This window comes from Aptenodytes patagonicus, chromosome Z (assembly GCF_965638725.1).
Source record: "Aptenodytes patagonicus chromosome Z, bAptPat1.pri.cur, whole genome shotgun sequence".
NCBI lineage: Eukaryota > Metazoa > Chordata > Aves > Sphenisciformes > Spheniscidae > Aptenodytes > Aptenodytes patagonicus.
The window spans coordinates 20156546-20180724 of record NC_134982.1 but is presented as its reverse complement, the minus strand read 5'-3'; the positions used below and the strand labels follow the sequence as shown (position 1 = coordinate 20180724).

The window sequence follows — 24179 nt, the reverse complement described above, 5'->3', positions numbered from 1 at the left end:
ATGCGAGACAGCCAGAATGGCTTCACCAAGGGCAAGTCCTGCCTGACCATCCTAGTGGCCTTCTATGATGGAGTGACTACATCAGTGGACATGGGAAGGGCTAGAGGTGTTGTCTATCTGGACTTCTGTAAGGCCTTTGACACGGTCCCCCACAACATCCTTCTCTCTAAACTGGAGAGGTATGGATTTGATGGGTGGACTGTCCAGTGGGTGAGGAATTGGTTAGATGGTCGCATCCAGAGGGTAGTGGTCAATGGCTCAATGTCCAGATGGAGATTGGTGATGAGTGGCGTCCCGCAGGGGTCCGTATTGGGAGCGGTACTGTTTAATATCTTCATCAATGACATAGACAGTGGGATCGAGTGCACCCTCAGTGAGTTTGCAGATGACACCAAGCTGAGTGGTGCGGTTGACACACCAGAGGGATGGGATGCCATCCAGAGGGACCTGGACAAGCTCAAGAAGTGGGCCTGTGTGAACCTCATGAGGATTAACAAGGCCAAGTGCAAGGTCCTGCACCTGGTTGGGGCAACCCCCGATATTTCAATACAGGCTGGGGGATGAAGGGATTGAGAGCAGCCCTGCCGAGAAGGACTTGGGGGTACCGGTGGATGTTTTCATGCTGGACATGAGCCAGCAATGTGCACTCGCAGCCCAGAAGGTCAATCGTACCCTGGGCTGCATCCAAAGCAGCGTGGCCAGCAGGTCGAGGGAGGTGATTCTGCCCCTCTACTCTGCTCTGCTGAGACCCCACCTGGAGTACTGCGTCCAGCTCTGGAGCCCTCAGCATAAGAAAGACACAGACCTGTTGGAGCGGGTCCAGAGGAGGGCCACGAAAATGATCAGGGGAATGGAACACCTCTCCTATGAGGAAAGGCTGAGAGAGTTGGGGTTGTTCAGCCTAGAGAAGAGGCGGCTTCGGGGAGACCTTATTGCAGCCTATGAGTACTTAAAGGGGGCTTATAAAAAAGATGGGGGCAAACTTTTTAGCAGGGCCTGTTGCAACAGGACAAGGGGGAATGGCTTTAAACTAAAGGGGGGTAGATTGAGACTAGATCTAAGGAAGAGATTTTTTATGCTGAGGGTAGTGAAACACTGGCCCAGGTTGCCCAGAGAGGTGGTGGATGCCCCATCCCTGGAAACCTTCAAGGTCAGGTTGGACGGGGCTCTGAGCAACCTGCTCTAGTTGAAGATGTCCCTGCCCATGGCAGGAGGGTTGGACTAGGTGACCTTAATGGTCCCTTCCAACCCAAACCATTCTATGATTCTATGATTACTCATACTCCACTTGCTGGTGATTCTAAGCAGATACATTCCCCTGATGGGTTCATTTCACAGCTTTCATTGGATTCAGCACTTTAATAGAAACCAATACCTCAGTGGATCTTCTTGCAGTTTTCAGTTCAACCTCTCTAACCCCCAACAAGTATACCAGATACTTACTACTTGTCAATGCAAAAATTGTGATGCATCAGAAACAAATTACAGGAATGGAATAAAACAAAGGCATTTAACATTATGCTATAGAGCTAATTTGCTTTCCTCCACATTCATTTATTCAAAAGGATTCCATTAGCTTTCCTTTAATGCTTCCAAAGTCCCACACAACATACATTCACTTTACTGTAGAGTACATTGGGATCTCAGACCAAACCGTCCAGTAGTCCGTCAGTCATGAGTGGTCAATGTCATACTTGTTTCAAATAAAATTAAAACTGTAGTTCTCACGTAGTGCAGCAAGCATTAATGGAGTTCAGGCTCCCTACATCAGTTTTACTCCAACTCTATAATGAGTGAGGAAAAAAGGAAGATGCTAATACGGATGCAGATTTTAACCTTTCCAAACTCTGCAACAATTCAGATCCAGAATTCCAGTCAAGCTTTTTTGGTACCTCAAGTTTAACCAGTTAGCATCCCCACTTTCCCCCCGCCCCAAAAATTCACAAATGAGAAAGTAAGGTGAAGGCCATGACAGTTTATTTGGGAAAACTGTACCTGTCTGATAATGTTGTATGTATACATATCACAGCTTAATTTCCTCCTGGACATGTACATGTCATTAATACTAACCTCTTAGAATACTTCAACTGGACGAAAATAAATTTCTGAACAGGTCTTAATACCTCCATGTAGCATTAATTTGATTGTAGTCTGATCTAATTACTGCAAAGACATTTAATAGAACAGTATCTGGCTTAAGCAAACATAAGCCATGGAACTCAGCTCAAACCTAGCTCATCACTATCTCACATAACTAAATGACATATGGGAAGCTGGAGTATTGCTGGGAATTGCTGTTAGGGGAAGTGGTGGTTTTGAATGTAGAATGAGACACCACGAGGAAGATAAAGAGCAAGCCAGCCCTATGACTATGGTCCTTATTATATGCTCAACCTTGTTGTTTGCAGCACTCTTAATAGCCTGGAAATGGAGTCTTTCCTCACTGATTGTCCTTTCTTTTACAAATACTGTTTTTTTTCTTGCCATTATTCCATATTTTACTTCTTTGGGTACGTACTAGAAGCACTGCCAAACACAACTTGCGCAAAATAGCAGTCTCCAAGCATTTGGGGATGAATCTTAAAACCAAAACTACATTCTTACATTTATTCCTCTAAAACAGAGGTGTGGGGTTAAGCTACAGAAACTCACATGATCAAGCAAAAGAACCGCACATTTCTGCTGCATAGGTGAGGAATGATTTGTACTTAAATGTAACTGTTGCTTAACTTCCTTTTCCAGGCTTTCATTTGTTTAGGCTATCTTTGATTAATTTAATTAAAAACAAAAAAGTAAACATTTTGCTTTCTTGGAAGGTTTTGTTATTTTGTTTAGGAGAAAAAAGATAGGATAAATAAAAAACCTCTTTCATACTGACCTATAAGAAGGAAACCAATGGGTAAGAAACACAGACTTCAGACTCAATTCAAGGGAAATAAGCCAGAAAACTCTTTAAAAGATAGTGTTTACATATATATAAATGCACCCTGCTTGTCAAAAATATTTATAAAAAAATTAAGACAACTGTTAATTCTTGAGTGTTACAAACATAAAAATGCCACCTGTTTTCCAAGTCAGTTCAGCCAAGAGTTATTTCAGGCCATTTATATTACTGAACATCCCTGAAAACTTGTAACTTAGTAAACTAATGAATCACAGTGGAATTTCAACTCAGACAACTGCCAATGTAGATGCAAGTCTGAAGTTAAACTGAATCAGCAACTGAACAATGAGCAGATCATTTCAAACTTAAAAAAATGTTCCAGCCACGTAGCTTGCATTCATATCCCCTTGATATACATCATTTTTATTAGGCCAGCTCTTCAACTTTCCACTCACAGTAATGTTGTATACTGAAAAAAAAACCCCTCATTGTATTATTCATTTCAGAAAGGGAATTAAGTGGTGTATTTTTGTATATGTGCTTAACATCTTAGTACATGTAACAAGTAGTCTCTATTTTCAGGGAAAGCGTGAATAGATGTAAGTTCTCCTTTTTGAGCCAACTTTTGTTGTAAGACAGTACTTGCTGTGCAAACTGGATGGCAGCTGATTTTTTTCCAGTCAATGTGAGATTTCATAATCAGTTCCTGTCATAGGCATCAACCCTTCATTCATTCAATCATAAAAATGTGACTTACTAGAAAAGGAAAAAGAGTCTAAAGGCACAGAATCACATAGCTGCTCTAGTAGGAGTCTGTAAACAGAGAATTGTTTGAATTTAGGAAATCCAAATCTAGGAAAGTCAAAAGGCATCTGAAGCAGGCTTTTATCTAGCCAACTTCCTTAAAGACCCAAAGGGTTTTGAGGTCTACAAAGTATGCACTAAAATACTGTATTTCAAAAAGCAATAAGGCAAATAGTATACTCATTATTTCAAAAAAGTTACAATGGTAGTGTAGGCATACACAGTATAACTTAGTTACAATGCGTGGTACTGTTTCTACTACATAGCCCTATAACTGTTTCCTTTCTACATAATCGGAGATTAAACCGGGGTTCCAGGTGAACACAAAACCATCCTTGTACCACCATCTACCGCTGGCAACAGTTCTTCAGCAGCAGCAGCAGCGTTTGCTCCGCTGCCCGGGTCACGTTCATGCTGAGGGAAGTCCACAACTCAAAGTTCAGAGATTAAACACTGTCATACTTGTGAAGAGCTTCTTCTAGCTTTTGTGTCACTTTTTGAAAAAAGAGTATTTGCTGTTGCAAGAAATGCTGCATCTGTGATTTAAAGTCCCTCACACGAATTTTGTGGAAATGATTAATTTCTGCTAGTGTTGCAAAAGAAATAATGTTACAGCGTTCTTGAATGCCCTCAGCCTTTTGGAGCTCCATCTTCCCCTCTTCCACATGCCGCTTACTCTCCTTTACTTTGGTAAGGGCTCCTGTGTAAAGAACAAAACAAAATAGTTGAACTGTGAGGACAATGTAGACTCAACTACTGTACTTTAACAAGTGATGTAATAACAACAAGGATTTCTACAAGGCTCATTCTAAATGTATTTATATGCATGCGCATATATATATATGAATGAAAAGGAATAAAATAAAAGCTTTCATATAAAAAAAAATCACAGAACAGTGAGACTTGTTTAAAAAAACCACAACACTTTAAGGGTCTAGCTTGCAAAAGTTAGTAAAACATGCCTATTTCACAATCTTAAAAATCAGATGGTCTCCTTCAGGAATAATGGGTAAATATACCAGTAGTGGGAAAAAATGAAAGCACTAGAAAACTAGTCAGATCAATTTAAGCCTACATAAACACCAGAAAAATAACCTCATTAAGAAATTGGACTTTGTGAAACATCACTTTTCCCAATCTTTGTGAAGTGTGAAAAGGAAATCTGAATGCACAAAATCTTGCCAATACACCATTCTGCTTTTACACTACAGATACCCCAAAATTAATTACCGAGTACTAAACAATCTAAAAGTTTATTTCAAAGTTGCAGACATCCACGTAGACCTAACGCAGTCTTGTAAGAGCTAGAAGAAAAACAGAGCAAAAGAATTGACAGTCCTCCTTCTCCAAATAGCTAATTAAAGCACACACATCCTACAAAAATGAAACATCACCCAAAACAGACCTACCCAAAACAGACCTACCCAAAGCAGACTCATATAATGACAGAGTACCAAGATATGTCTTAAGACATTCATTTTCTTGGACTCAATTTCCCATAGAGCAACTTTTTTGCCTTAAATATTACGTACATATTTTATTCATATAACTAAAACCAATCAGACCAATACAGATTTTATCTTCTCACAAGATGTTAGTGATAGGACATTTTTCACATTCTTTATGATCACGCTTAAGTTACTTGTTCCTTCAACTATTTGTAATGTCTTAACTCTCTTTCCTCTCAGATTACACTTCTTACCATACACGTGACTACAGTTCGCTGACAGGACTCCCTTTACATTGCTTTGAAGAAATATTTTTCTGTACTCCCTACAGTGACACTAGCCAGCAAGCTAACAGAGAAACGTCTCTGCCTATATATTCCAGGGGGACAACCTCCACTCTATCTGCTGGGGGAGCAGGTTTGTCTTCTTGTAAGCCTGAATCCACACACGTAGTAAACACCATTAAACAGTAAAAAAGCAGTTCATCAGCAGTAATACTATCTTCTGTCCTTTCCTTCCTGTGCCTGTTTAACAAGCCATTTCAAACGTGCCTCCACCCAGTGCCCTGAGACATCTCTGCAATTCAGGTCTGGAGCATGACCTTCTGCACGGACGCGTCTGGGTCTGCTGCACACACAGCGGGTTGGGAAGCAACTGGGGAGCATGGCCGCTGCTCGCTGCATTTCGTTCAAGCGCTTCTCATGTTCCCCTGCCTGCTGCGGCTCATCCCCTGCCCATCTCCAACTCTCCCAGGCAGTCAGGTAGAATGCAGGATCAAGGTAAGCTCTTACTAGAAGCAAGTTAAAATATCAGATGATTTGGCAGACTTGGGGAAAGAGAGTTTGTTGCATTTTTGAAATGAAATGGGGGTTGTGTCTTGCATTGTAAATAAAATCTGAATTCCTAAAATCAGAGAAGCATGCATGACTTTTCTCCATTCAACTTCTAATAACAACTCGTTAACTGTTGCGGGGGATGCTTTTAATTGCAAACACTCAGAAAATACTTCCTCTGTTATCAGTACTTCTCTACTCTTAAAATCATATTTTTCTGCGTAATCTGCATTTAGGCTGTGCTGTACGTGGCATCTCCTGTCTGCAGCCCTGCTGTGAGCTCTCAGTCGCGAGCATAAGTAATTCCCTTCCGGTGTGATGTACCTGCAGGAAGACCATATGAAAGATTTTACTTTTCTTTTTTAAACTGTGGCAGAGAGGTTAACAAGGTAAGCATAGACCACAGGCTGCATGGCCGAGGACGCTGGTATTCGAGAGGCAGAGGCGACGCTCTGAACCTCGTGTGCCAAAGAGCTGTCCAAAGGCCAAGGGCACCAGCTCTCCCGGGGGCTGCGAGGTGGTGGCAGGGCTTCACACCTTCCTGGCCCCCACAGCATGCCGGTGTGGTGGCTGAAAGCTTGGCACTGGCTGCTTCAGCTGATTGACCTCATCATCTCCAGCCTGGCCCAAATAAACACCACCGAAAAACCTTTTCCACATGCAGTGGTGCCAGCAGTGGGACTGTGCCAGAAGATCTGTATTTTCTCCTCTAAGGAGTGAGGAATCTGTGAGGTAGGGCATGATCTGAAAAATATTTAATCCCCTCTTCTGCAAAAAGGACTCTTCTTTCAACAAACAAAACCAGGCCTAGCAGAAATTTTCTCTGTGTTCTGTGGGCATGGCAGAAATCCATGCACGGCTGTGAAAAACTGAAATTTGGGACTTACTGGAAGCCAGATGGAGCTGGTTAAATAAACATGACAACTCTTCAGTTGTGATGTGGGAAACAGCTTTAGATGTTATTTCTAGAATGACCAAACTGGAAGAAAAATACTGAAATTTACAGCATCAGCAACTGAAAGCATAACTAAGTTCTGGATCATGCATAATCTTCAAATTATTTTACATCAATAAAAACCGTACATCACCAAACACTAAACCTCTCCAGACTAGACATATTATGCATTATACATTTTTTGCCATTAAAAAAAGAAATAAAGATTTATAATTAGGGAAAGGAATCAGAGGGGAAAACTTGCAACCATTAATACTGCTCTCTTAATGCATATGGATTCATACTGGTCCTATAGTGGAACTTCCTTTAAAACCTAGGCAGACCACAACCAGAGGTCAGCAATGTGTGACAAGAACTTATACATATGCTTAAGTACAAACTTGCTTGTTCTTTTGAAGTGCCTCTAAATGAAGTGTTTAATTGTTAGTGAAACAATCTTAAAATAACTTAATAGAGGGAAAATTTTAGCTTATTAGGACAAAGAACCTTCCCCAAACACACAGAAATAAAGCCCATGTACTTTATTTTAAGAAGCAAACGATCATTTGTTCTAAAACGTAATTTTTGATTTGTTCAGCATCTACTAAAGTTTGCAAGACTTAGTTTAGTAAATCTTAGAAAAAAGTGTTGTTAGTTTGCATGGCTTTGCAAGCAGCTTTACTAACAATAACATAACACATTTCATCCCAAGTTTTCTCCAAACACTTCTCCGTAGCCTACAGCCCTTGTATTTGAATCTACATGAGCAAAACTCTGAGACAGAGCAGAGATTCATTGATGTCGAGGGTGCAATGATCCATGCAGGTTTCTAATGGTGAAAGAGGGGAGGAGGACAGGGTGAGGGAATTGGGGAGCAGAGAGCAGCCCCTTGTGTGCATCCCTGCTTGAAAACAAGGGTCTTGCTCAGAGATGCCCAAGTAGGGGACAGGTCCCATGGTAACCTCTAATGCCTCCTCACAACTCCTAACCAGTCCCACCCCAGGCTGTACACCAGGAACACCTCCACCTCCATCCTCACTAATCTATCCATTGCCCTCAGCATCTAATCCAGCACCTCCCAGCTCCTGCTGCCGCCCTCGCAGGCTGCTGAGGCTGAGCAAGTCCCCTCTGGCATAAGTACACCTGCAGAAACATCTCTTGTTTTTTTTAATTTAATGGTGTGAACATCTAGCATTGGTTTGGATAATCCAAAAAAGCAAGATGTATTTAAAAAACAAAAGCAGAATTATGGCAGCCCTAGGAAAGGCTAACATGCATTTTAGGGAAAAGAAACAGCAGCCTGTTTCAGAGAAACAGAACAGCAATCTCCTAATGCATGTTAGCTGAAGGAAACCTCCTGCTGAATACGTCTGGGATAAATATCTGCCAATGCACTGTTCCCAGAGGGATGGAATACATAAAAATAAAATCTTGAGTATTTTCAGCTCCAGCTCTACAGATTCTGTAAAGTCTTGCCCATGCATTTAAAGCTTCTGGTCCAATGAAAAGACCTTCAGTCAGGAGACCATGTTCCAGTGATCAGGACTACCTTTCAAACAGCAAAGACGGCCTGGATCAAAGATGCTGCGAAAAGCTGTTATTCATCTATTTCTGTTTTTAAAGGTGGGGAGAAGCAGATGTGAATGTTCTTTTTCATTGCCCAAAGCCTGATGTTAAACAGACAGTGGTGCTCACTGAATGCTGCTAAGGGCTTAAGAGAAACTCGCAGGTTTCAGTACTTGTTTTGAAGTATGAGATTAGACAACACAAGATGATATAAATACAGTTAACAAGGAACATTTATAGTAATGTGCTAGCAGCCAGGAAGACAGGGACAACGTAAAATTCCTGCTAGAAAGAAATACGTCCAAGCTGTAAAACACACAATACAAACAGCAACTTAAATGGGTGCTGAGGAGTTATCAGCAAAAAAGGAAGTGTACTGAGTCAGTAAGCTGCCCATGCAAACATGAGGTTGCAGTGAGGCAGGAAGAGTCAAATACATTCAGGAAAATTAAATAAAAAAAAAGAATTCCTGAACCTGAGAGCACTCAGGTTTGAGTGAAACAATATATTTTCACATCACCTGCAGTTTTATTACACTAATAAATGCTTTGAGATTGTGTGAAGAGTCAACTAAGGGTGGGTTTGAATCCATACTTGAAATTGTACTCACACTCCCTCCACACTCTAAGTATGCATATACATGTAAACCCATGCTGATGCATATGCGTCTCCAAGCTCTCCAATTGCATGGTATGATCAGTTCTTCACACTTAGTGTGCATGACACAAGTCCAAGTTGCAGCCTGCAACATGACCAGAAGGCAAAAGTTTTGGGGCTCAGCTCATGAAGACTGCAATCAAGACTGCTCTTCACTCAACTCCTTTGTCCCACTTGAAGCCAGGTCTGCCCTGCGCCTGCCAGCACAGGCAATCAGAAGCCAAAGAAGAGCAGCAACTACTAAGGGTGTACCATCTTCCCACTGCCCCATCTCCACCTCTCCCTAAAGTACCCAAACATCAGCTTTCAAGTGCTGCATACAGTAGTCAGGAATGAAATGTCAGCTGTGTCTGAAGCTACTAATCCAAATAAAGACAAGCCTAGAGAAAGGGAATTCTTTGGGGCAGGAGCCCTTTTTGCTCTGTATTTGCACAGTGCTTACTACAGTGGACATCTGTTTCACAGATAGGCTTGCTCAATTCTTAAAAAACACAAGCAGTAATTACTGATACTGTTAATAATGGTATTGCTATTTCTGAAAAATCATTGAAAAATCATTGCTGTAGCATACAGTATTACTGCATACAGTAATACTGCATATAGGAAGTAATACTGCACATGGGATGAAACACAAATAAGCATCGGCTCAACACTCCTAGAATACAGCACTTGAAGCAGTGGTAAGTATCTGCTGACGACACGGAGGTCTGCAATTCACAGTCACTCTCAGGAACGTGTGTCATCCATTAAGTCACCCATACATCAGTGCCTTCAGTATCTCACTCCAAATACTGAACTTAAACACTCACCCAGCTTGTAGGAGCCAACCAGTTAATTTTTTAGACCCTGTAATTGTAATGTCTTTATCACTGCAGTTATTTCTTTCACTTCAGTGATGAATTATGCTAAAACAGAGCAAATAGATTTCTTTTACTAGTAGTGAGATAACAGTTTACATGCACATCAGTTATGATTAGTACACTTTCTTTCAGCAAATACCCATGTTCTTCTTACTCTACTTCATACGTTGAGTTAAAGAATACTGCAAAACAACTGCAAAAGGATTGAAAGAAGACATGGGAGACAAAAGTTAGTCCTGTGGTTCCCCTTGATATCTTACAAAAACGTTATTTTCTGAAATACATTTTTAATGGAGCTGAGGGAGGGAGGGAGAGTGAAGCAGTGAGTTGGGTGCCAGCTCAACAGTATGTGCTGCTCCTCACATGATGACTCTTTGCCTTTCCCTGCTGGTTCCATCACCGCCAGGAGGGAGGCGAGCATGGGCCAGCACACCGCTGGGGCCGCTGGTTGTGCTGCAGGTGAGAAGCAGTAACCGTTCTGAGGGACAGAAACAGGGCACCTGACCACCAACTCCTCCAACCACAAACCTGGACTTACTCTATTTGTAGATCCTATTCGTAAAAGATACTGAAAAGGACAACAGCCATAAAAATGGCAGAACGGAAAAAAACCCGAGCAGGGTGATCATTCTGGCTTTGACATCAGTGGTAACTGTGGCAAAACCAGAGCGCCATATTCTTGACCATCGCCTTCGAGAAGTCCCCTGGCCAACAGGCTTTGGTGTGACAGCAAGACCTTGTGTTGAAGTCCGAAGGCTCCTCTGAGAGATGGCTCCCTCATGGGGCAGGACAACTGGGGTCAGAAAACACTGTGATCTTTAAAGAAACTCACAAGTTTGACAAAGAAAGTCTCTCAGCAGTTGTACCTCAGAAATCTTGTGAAAATAAAATGACCTGTGCAATAAAGAATTTTTCATATTTCTACTATCAGCAAGCTACAAAAAATTTGGTACCTTACTTACTAGAAAGTAAAACAACTTACATTTCCAAGCCATTCAGCTGCCCATCATACTAAATGGTCTAATGGTAGGCATGGTGTGTCCTTCAAAGCGTGCTATTGAAGGGAAAGCTTTCAACTCGTCTAACAACCCCTGTTGCTTTACTTTTATTACAAGACACTGTTCTAATATGAGACACCATCTCTAAAAGGAAGGGAGAAAACAATATATTCATGGTGTTGCTTTCATCAAAGGATGCAAAAGCAGAAAATGTAACTAGAAATAAGTTTTCTTTTTCCTTACCTAACGGTGAGGTTACTTAAACACAGCTCTTTGCTTAAAGATTTGAAAGGCAAACCCTGGGTAGCCCATGTGCATGTAGCACAGTTTTGATTTACCTTCCTTCTGAAAGAAACAACTGTGGAGGAAAGAACGTTATCTCTAATCCAGCAGACTACTGCCAGAACAAGCCTGTCTACATGGCTGTCCGACTTACACCAGATCTAGCAAAGATGTTGTTATGGGATGACTCAAATGACTAGGCCAATAAAAAACTGCACTTGGCCTGAAGGGGAGGGAGACGGTGGCTTAGTCCTATCAATGGCTTAGCTATGTGATCCAGCTCAGCCCAGGGCTACGCAATCATTAGCTCCAACACGAGGAAAGTTGCAGAAGCACCACAGGAGATTACACATAGCATGAAATCCTACTCCGAAAAAAGCCCCCAACTTCCCTCTCTCAATTCAAAGTGAAACAACGAAATTATGTGTAGCAGAATAGAGATTTTACTACATTGACAAATTATTTGCTTAAGAACGCTCTGAGCACAGAGTAACAAAAGAAGCCTACATTAAGATTCTGCAAATTCTTTACATATTCTGGCCAAGATTTAGAATGGAACACAGCATAATGGGAATTTGCCTGAAATTAAAACCAGAAGACTTCTCCAGTAGGGACTGAACTGTATAAAAGAAATGTCACAGGGAAAAAGTACCATTACAGTAATTAATATAGGAATGACTTGCTACTTTAAAATCTCGTTTTACAATTTTAAACAGAAAAAAGCAAGTGACCTCCAACATCAAAGGCAAAATTATGAAGTCACTTGTTCTTTCTGAAAGTGCCAACTCAGTTTTCAAAACCAGTCTTTCTAATTCAAAGATTATATTCTTCTCATTAAGGGTGCAAAACTACTTTAACAACATTCTATTTTTCATAATGAAAGTTAGAAATATAAAAATGAAATATATCAAATCGCAATTACTTTAGTATTACAAGGGTTTTTTGTATAGATACGTGAAAATGGCTATAATGCTTTTAGAATCTGCAGCCTAAAAATAGTTTAAAAAAGTGAGGTTTATTTTTTATTATTTCGTTGCCCATTGCTCAAAAAAACCCACAGAATAAAATAATACTATCCTATAAATCTAGGCTCATAAATCACAGTACTCTGCTAACATCGAGGTTAATATTGACTGACTGCAGGATTATTAACATCAGACAGAATTATTTGTTCTTCCAGTTACCCTGTTGCAAAGCTCATCAAAAGCTATGACTCAGAGATGCATTCTTCGGTTCAAAATGAAATCACCTTCTAATCTACATAATTCAGAGGTCACGCACAAATAAAACAGTCTTTGCTAGAGATTTCAGAAACTTGATTAACTCTAATCTCATCTGGTGGTTTTAACATATACATTGATTTAATTAATATATAACCGATTAACGATGGTGTTAGAATGCACAGCATCAAATGTCACTCAATTTTAAAGAACTACCAGGGTTAACGGATACTATGCGTGCCTAAATAATCTTTTTTTAATTTTAAATAATGCGATATTTAAGACCTGATTAGACTCATTGTGCATACATCTGCCAGTTGGTGTACACTCACATAGGAAGAGAATACACAGCCAATTTATTTATCCAGGTCTACAAGGGCTGTAATCATACCTGTGCATATTCAGAGGCTCCAAAATGCTCCTGCTACTGAAAAATATTGAAATTATCACATTCGCAATGTGCATTTCAGTTCCAGAGTCCTCCAGAGGAATCTACAAGCTTTGGTGTGCAGCACCTCCAGTACGAATGTTTTGCTGGGCTATGCTACACCACACTGCTATGTGAGCAACAAGCCACAGTTTGCCCTTGAAACAGTTGATAATAGGAGGCGAGAGCAAGATATCAAAAGAAATGAAAGAAACATTACAGAATTATCAGTTTATTGCACCTACTGCCCCGCATAACCGCATTAACAAAACAAAAAAAGCCCATAGTGCTAGGTAACCCCATGCAAAAACTGTGCAAAATCGGGTGGGAGTTTTCCATTCAAATTTTGAATGCAGTGACTTTAAAACTAACGTATCTTTAGATGTATTGTACACAAACAGTGTTTCAAGCAAACAAATGACCTTATTTCAGCCACTAAAGCGTGTTTAAACTGTATTCATGAGTAGTTCTGATTTTACAGGTACCTGTAGTCATGTCTGAAAGGAGGCCTGTCAGGAATAATTTGATCTTAAAAGCCAGCTAAATTGTGTATATGGCTGTCCATTACCACGAACATAGCATTTTGCACCACAGCCTGAGACGCAAACACTAGGTAATGCTGGTTTTGCTCAATTCTAAGACAGTCTGTACTTTTCGGCACTCCCACGTACCATTTAAGGAGTTTTTCTTTGGTATGGCTTCAGCTGACACTGCAGACTTGGGGGACAGAAAGGAGTGAAACTTAAACTAGGCTGGTCACTAGAAACACGGTACGTTTACCTGTTAGAAAGCCAGTCATGCTTTTCAGGGTGGACACACTTGGAAATTTAAGCGATCGCCATTTGCAGAAGTACCAACATGAAACCTTTCAGTGAATTTAAGTACTTCTTACTAGCTTACTAGCTAGCTTACATCTAAACAGGGCATCAAACAGGTTTTTAAGATAAATCTCTGTTTTTCCAGAATTTAAGTTGGTCTATTACAGTTCGGTTGTCATAGGTTCTGAACACTAGGTTCTCCCAATTAGGATGCTAAGAACAGGCACTTTTCTGCTAGATTGATGCTACAGACTCTTAACAGCTTTTGTAAATGCCCTGTTCATAATGCTGACTTCAAAACAACACCCTAAATCAGAAATGATGCTGTGCATGCGTGATATAAATTAAGTTTCAGTAAAACTGGTTAACAGCATATAAGCAGAGATGTCTCCTCTGGATCTACAGAAGATGAATATAAGTCACGGCCAAAATGGATGTAAGCATCATTACATTAAATGGTAACGTCTTCAAAATTTTCTTAAGATTCATGGGATGTGGGCGGACAGGAGAAGACAGGTAACAGTGCATATCAACATCCATATACCATTATTGAGATAGGTAAGTATAAATGCAGGTTCCACTGACTCTTACATCCCTTCTTTATTGGGGCACTATGAAAGACCTGCTTTTGGATGTTGCTTCCCTTCTGCCTTTGCAGAGAGCAAAGAGCGAGCACAATTTATGGTGTTTGCTTGTCCATCATCATCTGCTTAGCTCCACTACTGTCCTAAGATGAGCAAATACAACATGCATAGACAGTTTAACATAAATTCATATGAAAAGAGTCAAGGTCTAAATGAAATGCAGTTACTGCTCCACTTTTTCCCTAGTACCCTTTAAATACTCTCTCTTAGAAACCTGAATGCTGCAGTATCTCTGTAAGGACAAAAAGAAGTAGACTCCTTGTTGCAGGAAAAATATGCAAGGTAATGTAGCCATTAATTTCATTAATGTAACCAGTTAAAATATAGTATGTAATACAAAAGCAGAACATGTGAACATTATAATAATATAATGCTATATTTATATTATATATGAAATGCCATATACTATATATTATGTTAATTAATCTAAAATTGTAAATATATAACTTTATTAAATTAATTAATATATTAATATAGTACATATTATAATATAGCAAGAATATTATAGCTTTATAAAGACAGAAGATAATTGTCTGCCTTTTTAGGAGGAAGAGGTCTGCCGCTTTGAGTTTGGGCTTACATAAAACTGCAAGCGACTTGAAAATGTAGTGTCATTACCATGATATCTGGTAAAACGGTTCTTTCTTCAGTATACTGCCAGTTAGCCAGCATAGCTATTCATGCGTATAAAGATTCAAAATGGCATGCCTGAAAAAAATAGAATAGCAAGTTGCTTTTTACCACAGGACAAAAACACAATGTAAACTCCCAGTCATAGCATGAATCCACTTTTCATAGTGTTATGAAAAAACTGCATGTAGGCATAAAAGGGTAGTTCAGTTCATTATGATTACAGAAATTGTCCACCCATGATGTGTACCTACCTAAAACAAAGGCTGAAACCATCACACTTCTTCCTGCTCTGCTACAGGAACAACCCAAAGTCACTGACAAGAACTGAACAGATTGTTTAAATGTCACCGATTTCATAAGATTACACTCCAAAATTTAAAACACCCTTTTCACTATTTTTTTTTTTTTAATTTCCTTTAAATCCTCATGGCCCTCATGAAAGACATAAACAAGATTGTGCAGAAAGCGTTTGCCGTTTGTTTGCTCTAGTCTGCTGATAAGACTCATGTTTTGGGGGCTAAGCCAAATGTGATTTCATTTTTTTAATTAGAATTTTCAAATTCTGTGCTATTTGAACCAGGCAATTTAAAATAAGCAAGGTACCAGCTGGATGAATTTATACAGTCTGCACAGATTAACTTGGCATTTTAACTGTTCAAACAAAGTCTTTCACCCTGGAAAGGCTGAAACATGTGCTTGTTTCAAAGGTGACTTGCAAAATAAAAATCAGCCAGCTTGTTTGTTTTTGATAATGTGCTTACAAAGACTTGGAAGAGCTCTGGGAGCTACTTTCCATTTTCAGTCTACCAATTCTTGTCTTCCCTGTTTGGATGGAAGTCCTTTTAGCAAGACCTGAAGTTCTCTCAGCTGCCAGAGGAGGACAATGAACTTTTTCTCACCATCTAGATTCTTCATAAGCTTTGAACTGAAAAGGTATTATGTAGTCTTTGAAATAAAATTACTTCCTCTTTCTACAAAACAATTTTTAATTCTTCAATATCTACACTGTCCTGCTACTCTCTAGCTGCCCACAAGGTTTTCCCAGTAGACAGGGCCTTACTGCCGGCGGTGAGCAAGTACCTGTAAGAGCTCAAGAGGTGACAATGCATTACCTGCGGTCAAACCTACTACAGGTGTGAGCTCTAATCAAAACCTCTCCAGCCTGTTGGGACTAAGCGCGCAGTCTGGATAGACTTTCTGGTGTGCAGTAACATGTGCAGTCTCTCCCACATGAGGAACAGTTATATTCTTCCTCTGCTACCAGCTGTTTTTGAAAAAATCACTGGGGTTTTATCAGCTAGGAAATGTCTCTCTGTCATCAAATGCCTATGATATCAGGCTAGCAGGTTTCAAAAGGTAACAGAAAAGAGAAAGACATCATGACTGCATGAATCTTGCTCCCTTATAAAGCTAAGGTAAGAAGATACTGCAGGGGGAATGGAAAAGAAAAAAACCCCATACTTTAAAAAGACCCACGCATCTTTTAGGCAGACAGGGCATAGAAGTCCTTTTCTTTCCTCTTTCTGTTTAATCTTCAAGTAAGGCTATTGCTCAATTTTAGTCTTGCTTATTATTGTCCTCTGATTTTACACACACCAAAGAAGCTAAAATTTTATACAGGTTCTAAATGTGAAGATTCTTTCACATTTTAGCCATCTAAAAGTCTCAGCTTTCTTCAGGTTACCTTCAAATACTGGCAGGTAATACCGGGTGATTCAGCAGCAAGCAGACAATGCTACATCATCACTGTAACAGCAATGGGGAGGTTGACAGGCCAAAAAATGCAAGTCGTCCTGGAGCAATCCATCCTTTCTCATCCAAGTCCTTAAACAGATCAAATGTAGGTACCCATCTCTTTTTGCTGTTGTAAGGGTCATCTGGCTAGGATTACATGCCTAGCTCTTTAGCCAGTAGCTACCTGAGTTGAACTGCATGCAAAGTGTATGGATCTGAGGGACAGAGGGCGGGGAAAAAAAAAGTGGATAAAAGGAAAAACAGGGATGGAAAAACCATGTCTGCACAACAAATTTAAGAGGTTAGAAAGTAAGCAAGAGAGAAAAGCTCTGCTTTTACATTGTGATATAAAATTTTAGGTGTGAATTTTGACCAGTCTGATTTATTTGTGAACACACATACCCCTCCTCCCCCCCGCAAAAAAAAACACTGCTAAAAATGTTACAGAGAGTTCCAGGTTTCAGTGCTGTTTGGTTTTTTTTGATGCTTCAAATTTTGATGCATTTCCAGCTGGAATGTTTTTTCGCCTGCAATTTTGATATTCTAAAACACACCCAGCACATTCTTTAAAGCCAATGTCTAGAATTAAGTTTGCTTCAGGTAAATAAGACCATTTGCCTTATTTTACTCTTTGCAAACAGTAATCAAGAAGCAAAAAGGTCATTCAGATATTTTTTTAAATAATTCTCTTAAATCTTGCCATGCAGAGGAAACAGAATTGCTGCCTACATCTTAGAAAATATTTAGACCACTTTCTCAAATCTGTTTTGCAAAAATCATACCCAAAAGTTTGTCTAGCATTAACATCGTAATGTTAAGAGAAAGAAGAAATCTGGAAAGCAGAGATGAAACAGCAAGTTACTCAGTATTTCTTCCACTCTCAGGAATCACAAGAGGCCAATTATAGTAGTTCCTCAAACAAAACTTGAAAGAAAGAAACCCAAAAACCTGCAACTTCTCTACTCTCACTAAGCAAACATGAAGGCAAGATAGCCAGACAAGCATGAGCTACAGTAGTAGCATACACTATCTCAAATTCTTACATGTACATAAATTTTCTGAACCTGAACTTGCATGGGCCTGCAGTGAGTGTTTATGTTGAAGACTATTAAAGTCAGAAGATCTCATCAGCTGAGTGAAGTTTTAGCAACTAATATTTAGGAATTATTTTGCCAAGAATGCCTAGGGAATTTCCACAAGTAGACCTTAAAAATACAGAAAAGGCGGCATTATTCATTACAAATGAAGATGGGATGCTGCTTTCCTTCTCAAAATTAAAGCAACTGAATCTAGTATTTCTTGAAAGATACACCAGTTCTGCAAAAGAAAATGACAAAAGTGCAGCTTAGTTTTTGAGCCTACTAAACTTAACATTCTTCTTCTACAAATGTTTTGCCAGAGGCTAAAGAAAACTGAGTACAAGTATATCTGTCTAACATATTTGGGTCTTCCACTCCAAAAAACACAGGTATGCACAGGAATATTTTCATGCAAGCACTTTAGAAGCATTTACCTATGGGGGGTTGAGGGCTAGATTCATACAAGTATTTGGGTGCTTAGATGCTCGAGACACCACTCTGCCATCATCTACCCCTGCAGGTGCCAGTTTTCCCCTGATCGCTTAGTCTTCCAAATAAAACCTATAAAACAACAAGTTGTTTGTAAGGACTGTATGCCTTGGGGCTGATATGCTCTATGCCAGCCTCAGTGGGTTACTCAAAGCAAGCATTTCCAGATGGAAAAGTGGACTTTCCAACTCAGAGCGTTCTTTGCTGTAGGGCTCAATCCAATGAATCTTCAGACCTGGACTGGAGCGCACACGAAACCGGGCAAGGTCTCTCACAAAGCACTGACAAGTCGGTCCTCAACTGGCATGTGGGACAGAAAAATTCAAATCCTTCCTCTGTCTCTTCTGGGGCAGTATTTTAACTCTTCCTTCCCTCACAGAAAATTCCTTAAACACTCGGTGCTCAAGAGGAAGGAGGCAGAGGAAAGGGAATCTTTTAAAATCTCCTATTGAAGCCATTGCCATTTCATAAAATACTGACAATGTTAATAAGATAATAAACAGTTTGAAAATATTCCCACAGTTCATTGGTTCACATGTTTTACACAAGTGACCAAAATGACAATCCCTTTCTGCACACTTCAGATCATGTATGGTGTCCTCAGCACAGGAGGTAGAAAGACCTGGACCCCAGAGCAATTAATAGCACAATGGTTAACACATTTTCTGGCTGATATGCACACAAAGCAACAGTGGGGCTTACATGGCTTTGGTTCATAATTCTAGGAGAAAAGACAAAGCCCAAACGGAGGGAAATTTTTGTCTCTGACTTACAGATTCTCTGTCCTTCTTTTTGCAGAAGTTGCAGAAATGATTAAAAAACCCCAGAGGTGCAGACTTCCCAGTCCACACCGCAAAACACACTTCCAAATCACATTCAGCAGCTGTTCAACTATCTGCAGTAGAGCAAACCCATAACAGGACAATGCAGTTGAATATTCTACCCACAGACATGGCCATGTTTTGGGCACAGCTGCCTTTATTTTTTGGTCCTTCTCAGGTCTAGGGGAAAACAGAAATGGAGTCTAGAAAAGGTCTTGTTTTTTATCCCAGGTGGACAATATATTTGCACTATGTAGAAAACAAAGGAGAAGTATTCCTAACTTCAGAGTTCATCTTTTTAAAGGCATGGCCATGTAAGCAATGCATCAATCAGGCTGCTATTTCTACCACTTCTAAGGGCACTTCGGGGTCATTTTACTGCAGGAAGAAGTTTTATGCTAGAAAATAAAACACTGGAAGAAAGACATGTCAACTCTATTTTTCAGATGATCTATTATCACCAACAGATATTTGTTTAGTCTATACAGACAATAATAATTCTCAAAACTGGCAACTATCCCAGATAGCAAATTTAAAAGAAAGCTCTTATGTTGTAAGAACACCAAACAGTTCATATTTTCATCTGAAGTTTACAATTTGGAATTGAAAAGTTATACCTTGTTACAAGTAACTCTTAAGAGTAATAAAACAGCAATATACTGGGTGTAAAAAACATCTTCCTCTCAGTTTTCCTCCACTTTGCCAGTTTTGTAACAGGAACGACAACAACAAACACATAACCCAGTTCTAACCCTGTTCCTATCATGAACGTGGACACTCAAGAAACCAACCTCTCAAGCCTATGCCATTTTCTGGTGGCAAGTATGTACCAGGGATAATACTGTGTTGAAGGCAGCGTTAGCCCAGAGGTGCTGGAGCATTAGCACCTGCACGCAGACTGGCTGTATGTTTCTCCAACCAGCTCCAGGACAGTGCTCTGCCACAAAATCAACTCTACATAAATCCTGCTCATGCACTGCTCTAGTGGAAGCTCACTTAGGTGAACTTTCCCCAGTTCAGCAAGGTAAACCTAACCAGTAAGCACAAATTCAAACAGAACTATAAAAGAAACAGGGTTGAATCAAGCACGTATCTATTATTCCCAATCCTCTCTTCAAAGTCTCATCTCCAAAAACACTGCAGTGAAGAACTCTATACAGCCTTAAAGCTTGAGGATATATTATTTAAATAGAATATATGGTCTGCTGGCTTTTTCAACCTAATAAAAAAATCTTTCCCTTTATTTTTTCCAGAAGCTTGCAGATAATCCTATTATTAGTTGACAACTCACTTTAAAATGCTCTACTCCCAAACAAGAGGCATTGCCAATGCCATCCTTCTCTCCAAATTTAAAATACTTGAAAGTTGTTATCAGAACACAATGCCACAGCAGCTATCAGAACAACTCCTCAAAGGTTAGACTGCACACCTCACTTTTCTCTTCAAAATACTATTAAGATAGTTTGTTTCCACTCACAATTTTCAAGATTTGAAAGGAGAATGGAAATCTGACTTTGATGCATGCAATTTTTATGAAAAGCTTACTTTCTTCAATAACAACAAATTGTACACTTGGTACCAACTCTGTTTCCTCAGATCTTCCCAGCAATAATGCATACCTCCCAGAAGCCTGCCTTTTTGATCTGTTGAAAAAACTCTTCCAACTCTTTTATTGTCAGACTCAAGGTACTGTTCCAGATGCAAAAACCCTGGAAATGTCACATAAGGGCAAAAGATATTGATTCACCGTGACTGACAATTCAAGCTCTGCCTCTTGGGATGCAGACCACCACTTATTAATCTCCAAAATAATTTTCAATACAGCTTATGCATTTTCTCAGGTAACAGGGAAATCATCTACACATAAATAGAAGTTTGTAGCACTATATATCTGAACAAGTGTCACTAGTTATATAGCAGATGATTTTTTCATTTTTGGAGTTTCTCTCTGATGGATCACAAAGCGCCATACAAACAGCAATCTGAACCTCAGAAGTGTGTTTCAGCTAGAAAGATGCTGAAAGGATAACAGGTGAGCAACATCTTTTATGATAGTAAGGGCAAAGGATGAACAACTCCAACTAAGAACACCATGGCAGACCATTATTCTTACAAAGGTACCAAGAGAGTTTAATGCATGGCCGAACTGAGAAACCCCAGCAGCTTTAAACATCTCATCTGACTGTCTGACACTGCAAAATGCACACACCACCATGCGCACCTCAAACAAGGTGGTCCATCGGAGGAGTACTGGCATCTTCAGATTACTTCATATTATCTACTAGATCAGAGATTTAAGACACCTAACGTACATCAAAGAGTAATAGATGTTTTCATACCACTTGTTCTCCAGGGTTTGTAAACAAGACCATTAATCTTTACTGTATCAGCAGTATAGGCAGATGTGGCTTCTTTCAGAGATACACAGACAAACGCAGAAACCTCTGATCAGTAACATTCCCAACTATGTCTAGAACTTTGGCAACACAGCCAAACACAGCAACCTCTGACCAGTAAAATTCCCAACTATGTCTAGACCTTTGGCACAGAATGAAAATTGTCACTGACGTGTTTTTTGTATTTTTAGCAACAGTTTACCTGAGAAAACACGGAAAGATTTAATCCAAGGCCAGCAAGCCAGACACAGGGCATATTTAGCCCCTGGTCCCTACATCTGTGTGCATACCTCTGATACATAAAACTTCATCGTTTCAGAAAACACGTAAGGGTGTTACCTTTCTGGACGTGGATGATGTCTGGAAAGTTGGCCAAATGCCCCTGATACAGCGCTAACAAATCCATCACAGGATCTAGGTCCTGCCGGGGCTGATCTGCAAAGAGGTCCCCGATGGCGTCGTAGGCTTCTGCAGTGAAGGCTATGGCTTGGTTGAGGCCAGCCGAAAAGGCTTGCTGGTCCAGCTCAAATGCCTGACTGAGGCACTTAAAGGAGTGCCCCACCTTCTGGTATTCCTTCTTGAAACCAGTGACTTGTTTGCGGGCAAATTCATTGGCCGTGTGATTAAGCTGCAGGGCGCTCTCATCCATCTTCTTTGTGAAGGCTTTGAAGCCGTCCACCTGGCTTTCCACCTCCTGCAAGTCCAGGCCGGCCCCAGGGCCAGTGGGGACACTGATGGTCAGGAAAAAGTTGGCACCCACCATCTCATCCTTCTCAGCCTTGCGCTTGCCCTGTTTCCAGGCCTTCTCATCCGTGCTGGGACAGGTGAGGAAGTGCTGGAAGGCATCGCACTGAGCCAGCACAGGGTGGCTGCACATGTGGTCCATCCACCAGGCCAGGCCTTTGCGACGTTTGGAGATGAAGTCCTCCTCGAAGCGGCCGGTGGCCTGCTTCTCCGGCAAGTGGGGCACGGAAATGACGGGGAACTTCTCGGCCAGGCGCCCGTAGAGCCAGTCAAAGTGCTTGTAGCGGCGGTGCACCTGCTGCCCGGTGTGGCTGGGCACCAGCTTGTAGGCGATGTAGCTCTTCATGCCCTTGAACTTGGTCTGCTTGGTGGGGTCCTCAATGGAGCACTGGAAGGGGTAGGGGTTCTCCTGCCACTCGGGGCCCCGGGGGCCCAGCACCACACACAGCTTGTCCCCGTCCTTCACGAAGCCCGACGCCTCGCCCAGCACGAAGGCCTCCCCGCCGGACTTGACGAAGGTGGAGAAGCGGTTGAGGTTGCGGCTCACCGTGGCCGAGCTCTTGGCACCGCCGCCGCCGGGTGGGTGTGGGTGGCCCGCCGGGTGGCCGCCGCCGCGGGAGCCCAGGGAGAGCTCGGACCGGGTGGACAGGCGGTAGCGGCCGGCGGCCCCGCCGCCCGCCGCCTCGTAGTCGGGGTAGGAGCTGCCCAGGGCGCCCGGCTCGTCGGCCACGGTGGAGCTGTCGTCCCAGTCGTCGTCCCAGTCGTCATCGCTGCCCTGGCTGGGCTGGTAGGAGCCGCCGTAGGGCGCCGGCGGGAAGGGGTACCCGGCGGCGGCGGGGGGCACCGGGAAGGGCTCGGGCGCCGCCGCCGGTGCGGGCTGCTGCGCCGCCGGCTTGAAGGCGGCGGGGGGGGGCAGCGGCTCGAAGCCGCCGGCAGGGAGGTTGGCGTAGCGGGCGGGCGGCGGCGGCTCGGCGGCGGGGGCGCGGATCACCTGCACGTAGGAGGCCGGGAAGAGGCCGCGGTCGCCGCGGCTGTTGACGCCCTCCAGCCAGCCCTCGATGTCCTGCTCGCTGCAGAGGCTCAGCACCTCGTGCTCCCGCAGCGAGATCTCCCCCGGGTTTTCCGACCTGAAGTCGTACAGCGCCCGGGCCCGCAGCGCCATGGCCCCGCCGCTCGACCGCCCGACCGCCCCCCGGGGGGCTCCCCGCCGCCGCGGTGCCGCCGCCCCTCGCCGCGCCGCGCCGGCGGGGCTGCGGCAGGAGAGCGCCGCTGCTGCCTCCTGCCTCCGCGACCCGCCGGCGGGGACGCTGCGGCGGGCTGGCTCCCCGGGCTCCGCTCCGCTGCGCTGCGCCGCGGCCGGCTCCGAGTCCCGGCTTCACCCCGGCGGGCGAGGCAGGGCGCGGGGGCCGGCCCGGCGACCGTCCCACGTCGCCAGTTTCGCTAATCCAGAGCCGAGAGGCAGGGCGGAGGAGCCGAGCGCAGAGCGGCCGCCCCCATCGATGGCCCCGGCCCGGCCCGCCCCTTCCCCGCCCGCCCCCTGGCGTCCGACGGCCGCGGGGCTCCCGCCGCGGCCCGGGGCGGGGGCGCGGTTACGGTTCGGTAGCGCTCCCGAACTGCCCCGTTTTGAGTGTTTCGAACCGGGTTTTACAGGTTGTTACACCTGCACGTTCAGCCTCTTTGAATCCGTTGGCTGATTTCTCATAAGCCTACGAGATTTCCGCCGCCCGACCGCATCAGGATTGCTCCCCCCCCCGCAGAGGTGTTTCAGCACTTCTCCGGGTTTGGCCGAGAAGCTCGCGCGCCTTCTCGGGCGCTTGGTTTTCTTCCCAGGGTTCCCGCGCCATGAGCAGGATGAACCGATGCTTCAGCTTCAGCTTCTCTGCAGGAGGTGCATCGCGCAGATGCCAA

General features: G+C 42.6%; 1 protein-coding gene across 1 annotated transcript; it reads right to left on the bottom strand.

Annotated features, from left to right (window-relative positions):
• Positions 1 to 1355: 1355 nt before the first annotated feature.
• Positions 1356 to 23433, bottom strand: SNX18 (sorting nexin 18). Its single transcript, XM_076362510.1, has 2 exons — positions 21867 to 23433; positions 1356 to 4388 (listed from the first exon to the last, which is right to left on the bottom strand). Exons 1-2 carry the CDS (start codon positions 23431 to 23433, stop codon positions 4135 to 4137), a joined length of 1821 nt encoding a protein of 606 aa, XP_076218625.1. The 3' UTR covers positions 1356 to 4134.
• Between the last annotated feature and the right edge of the window lie 746 nt (positions 23434 to 24179).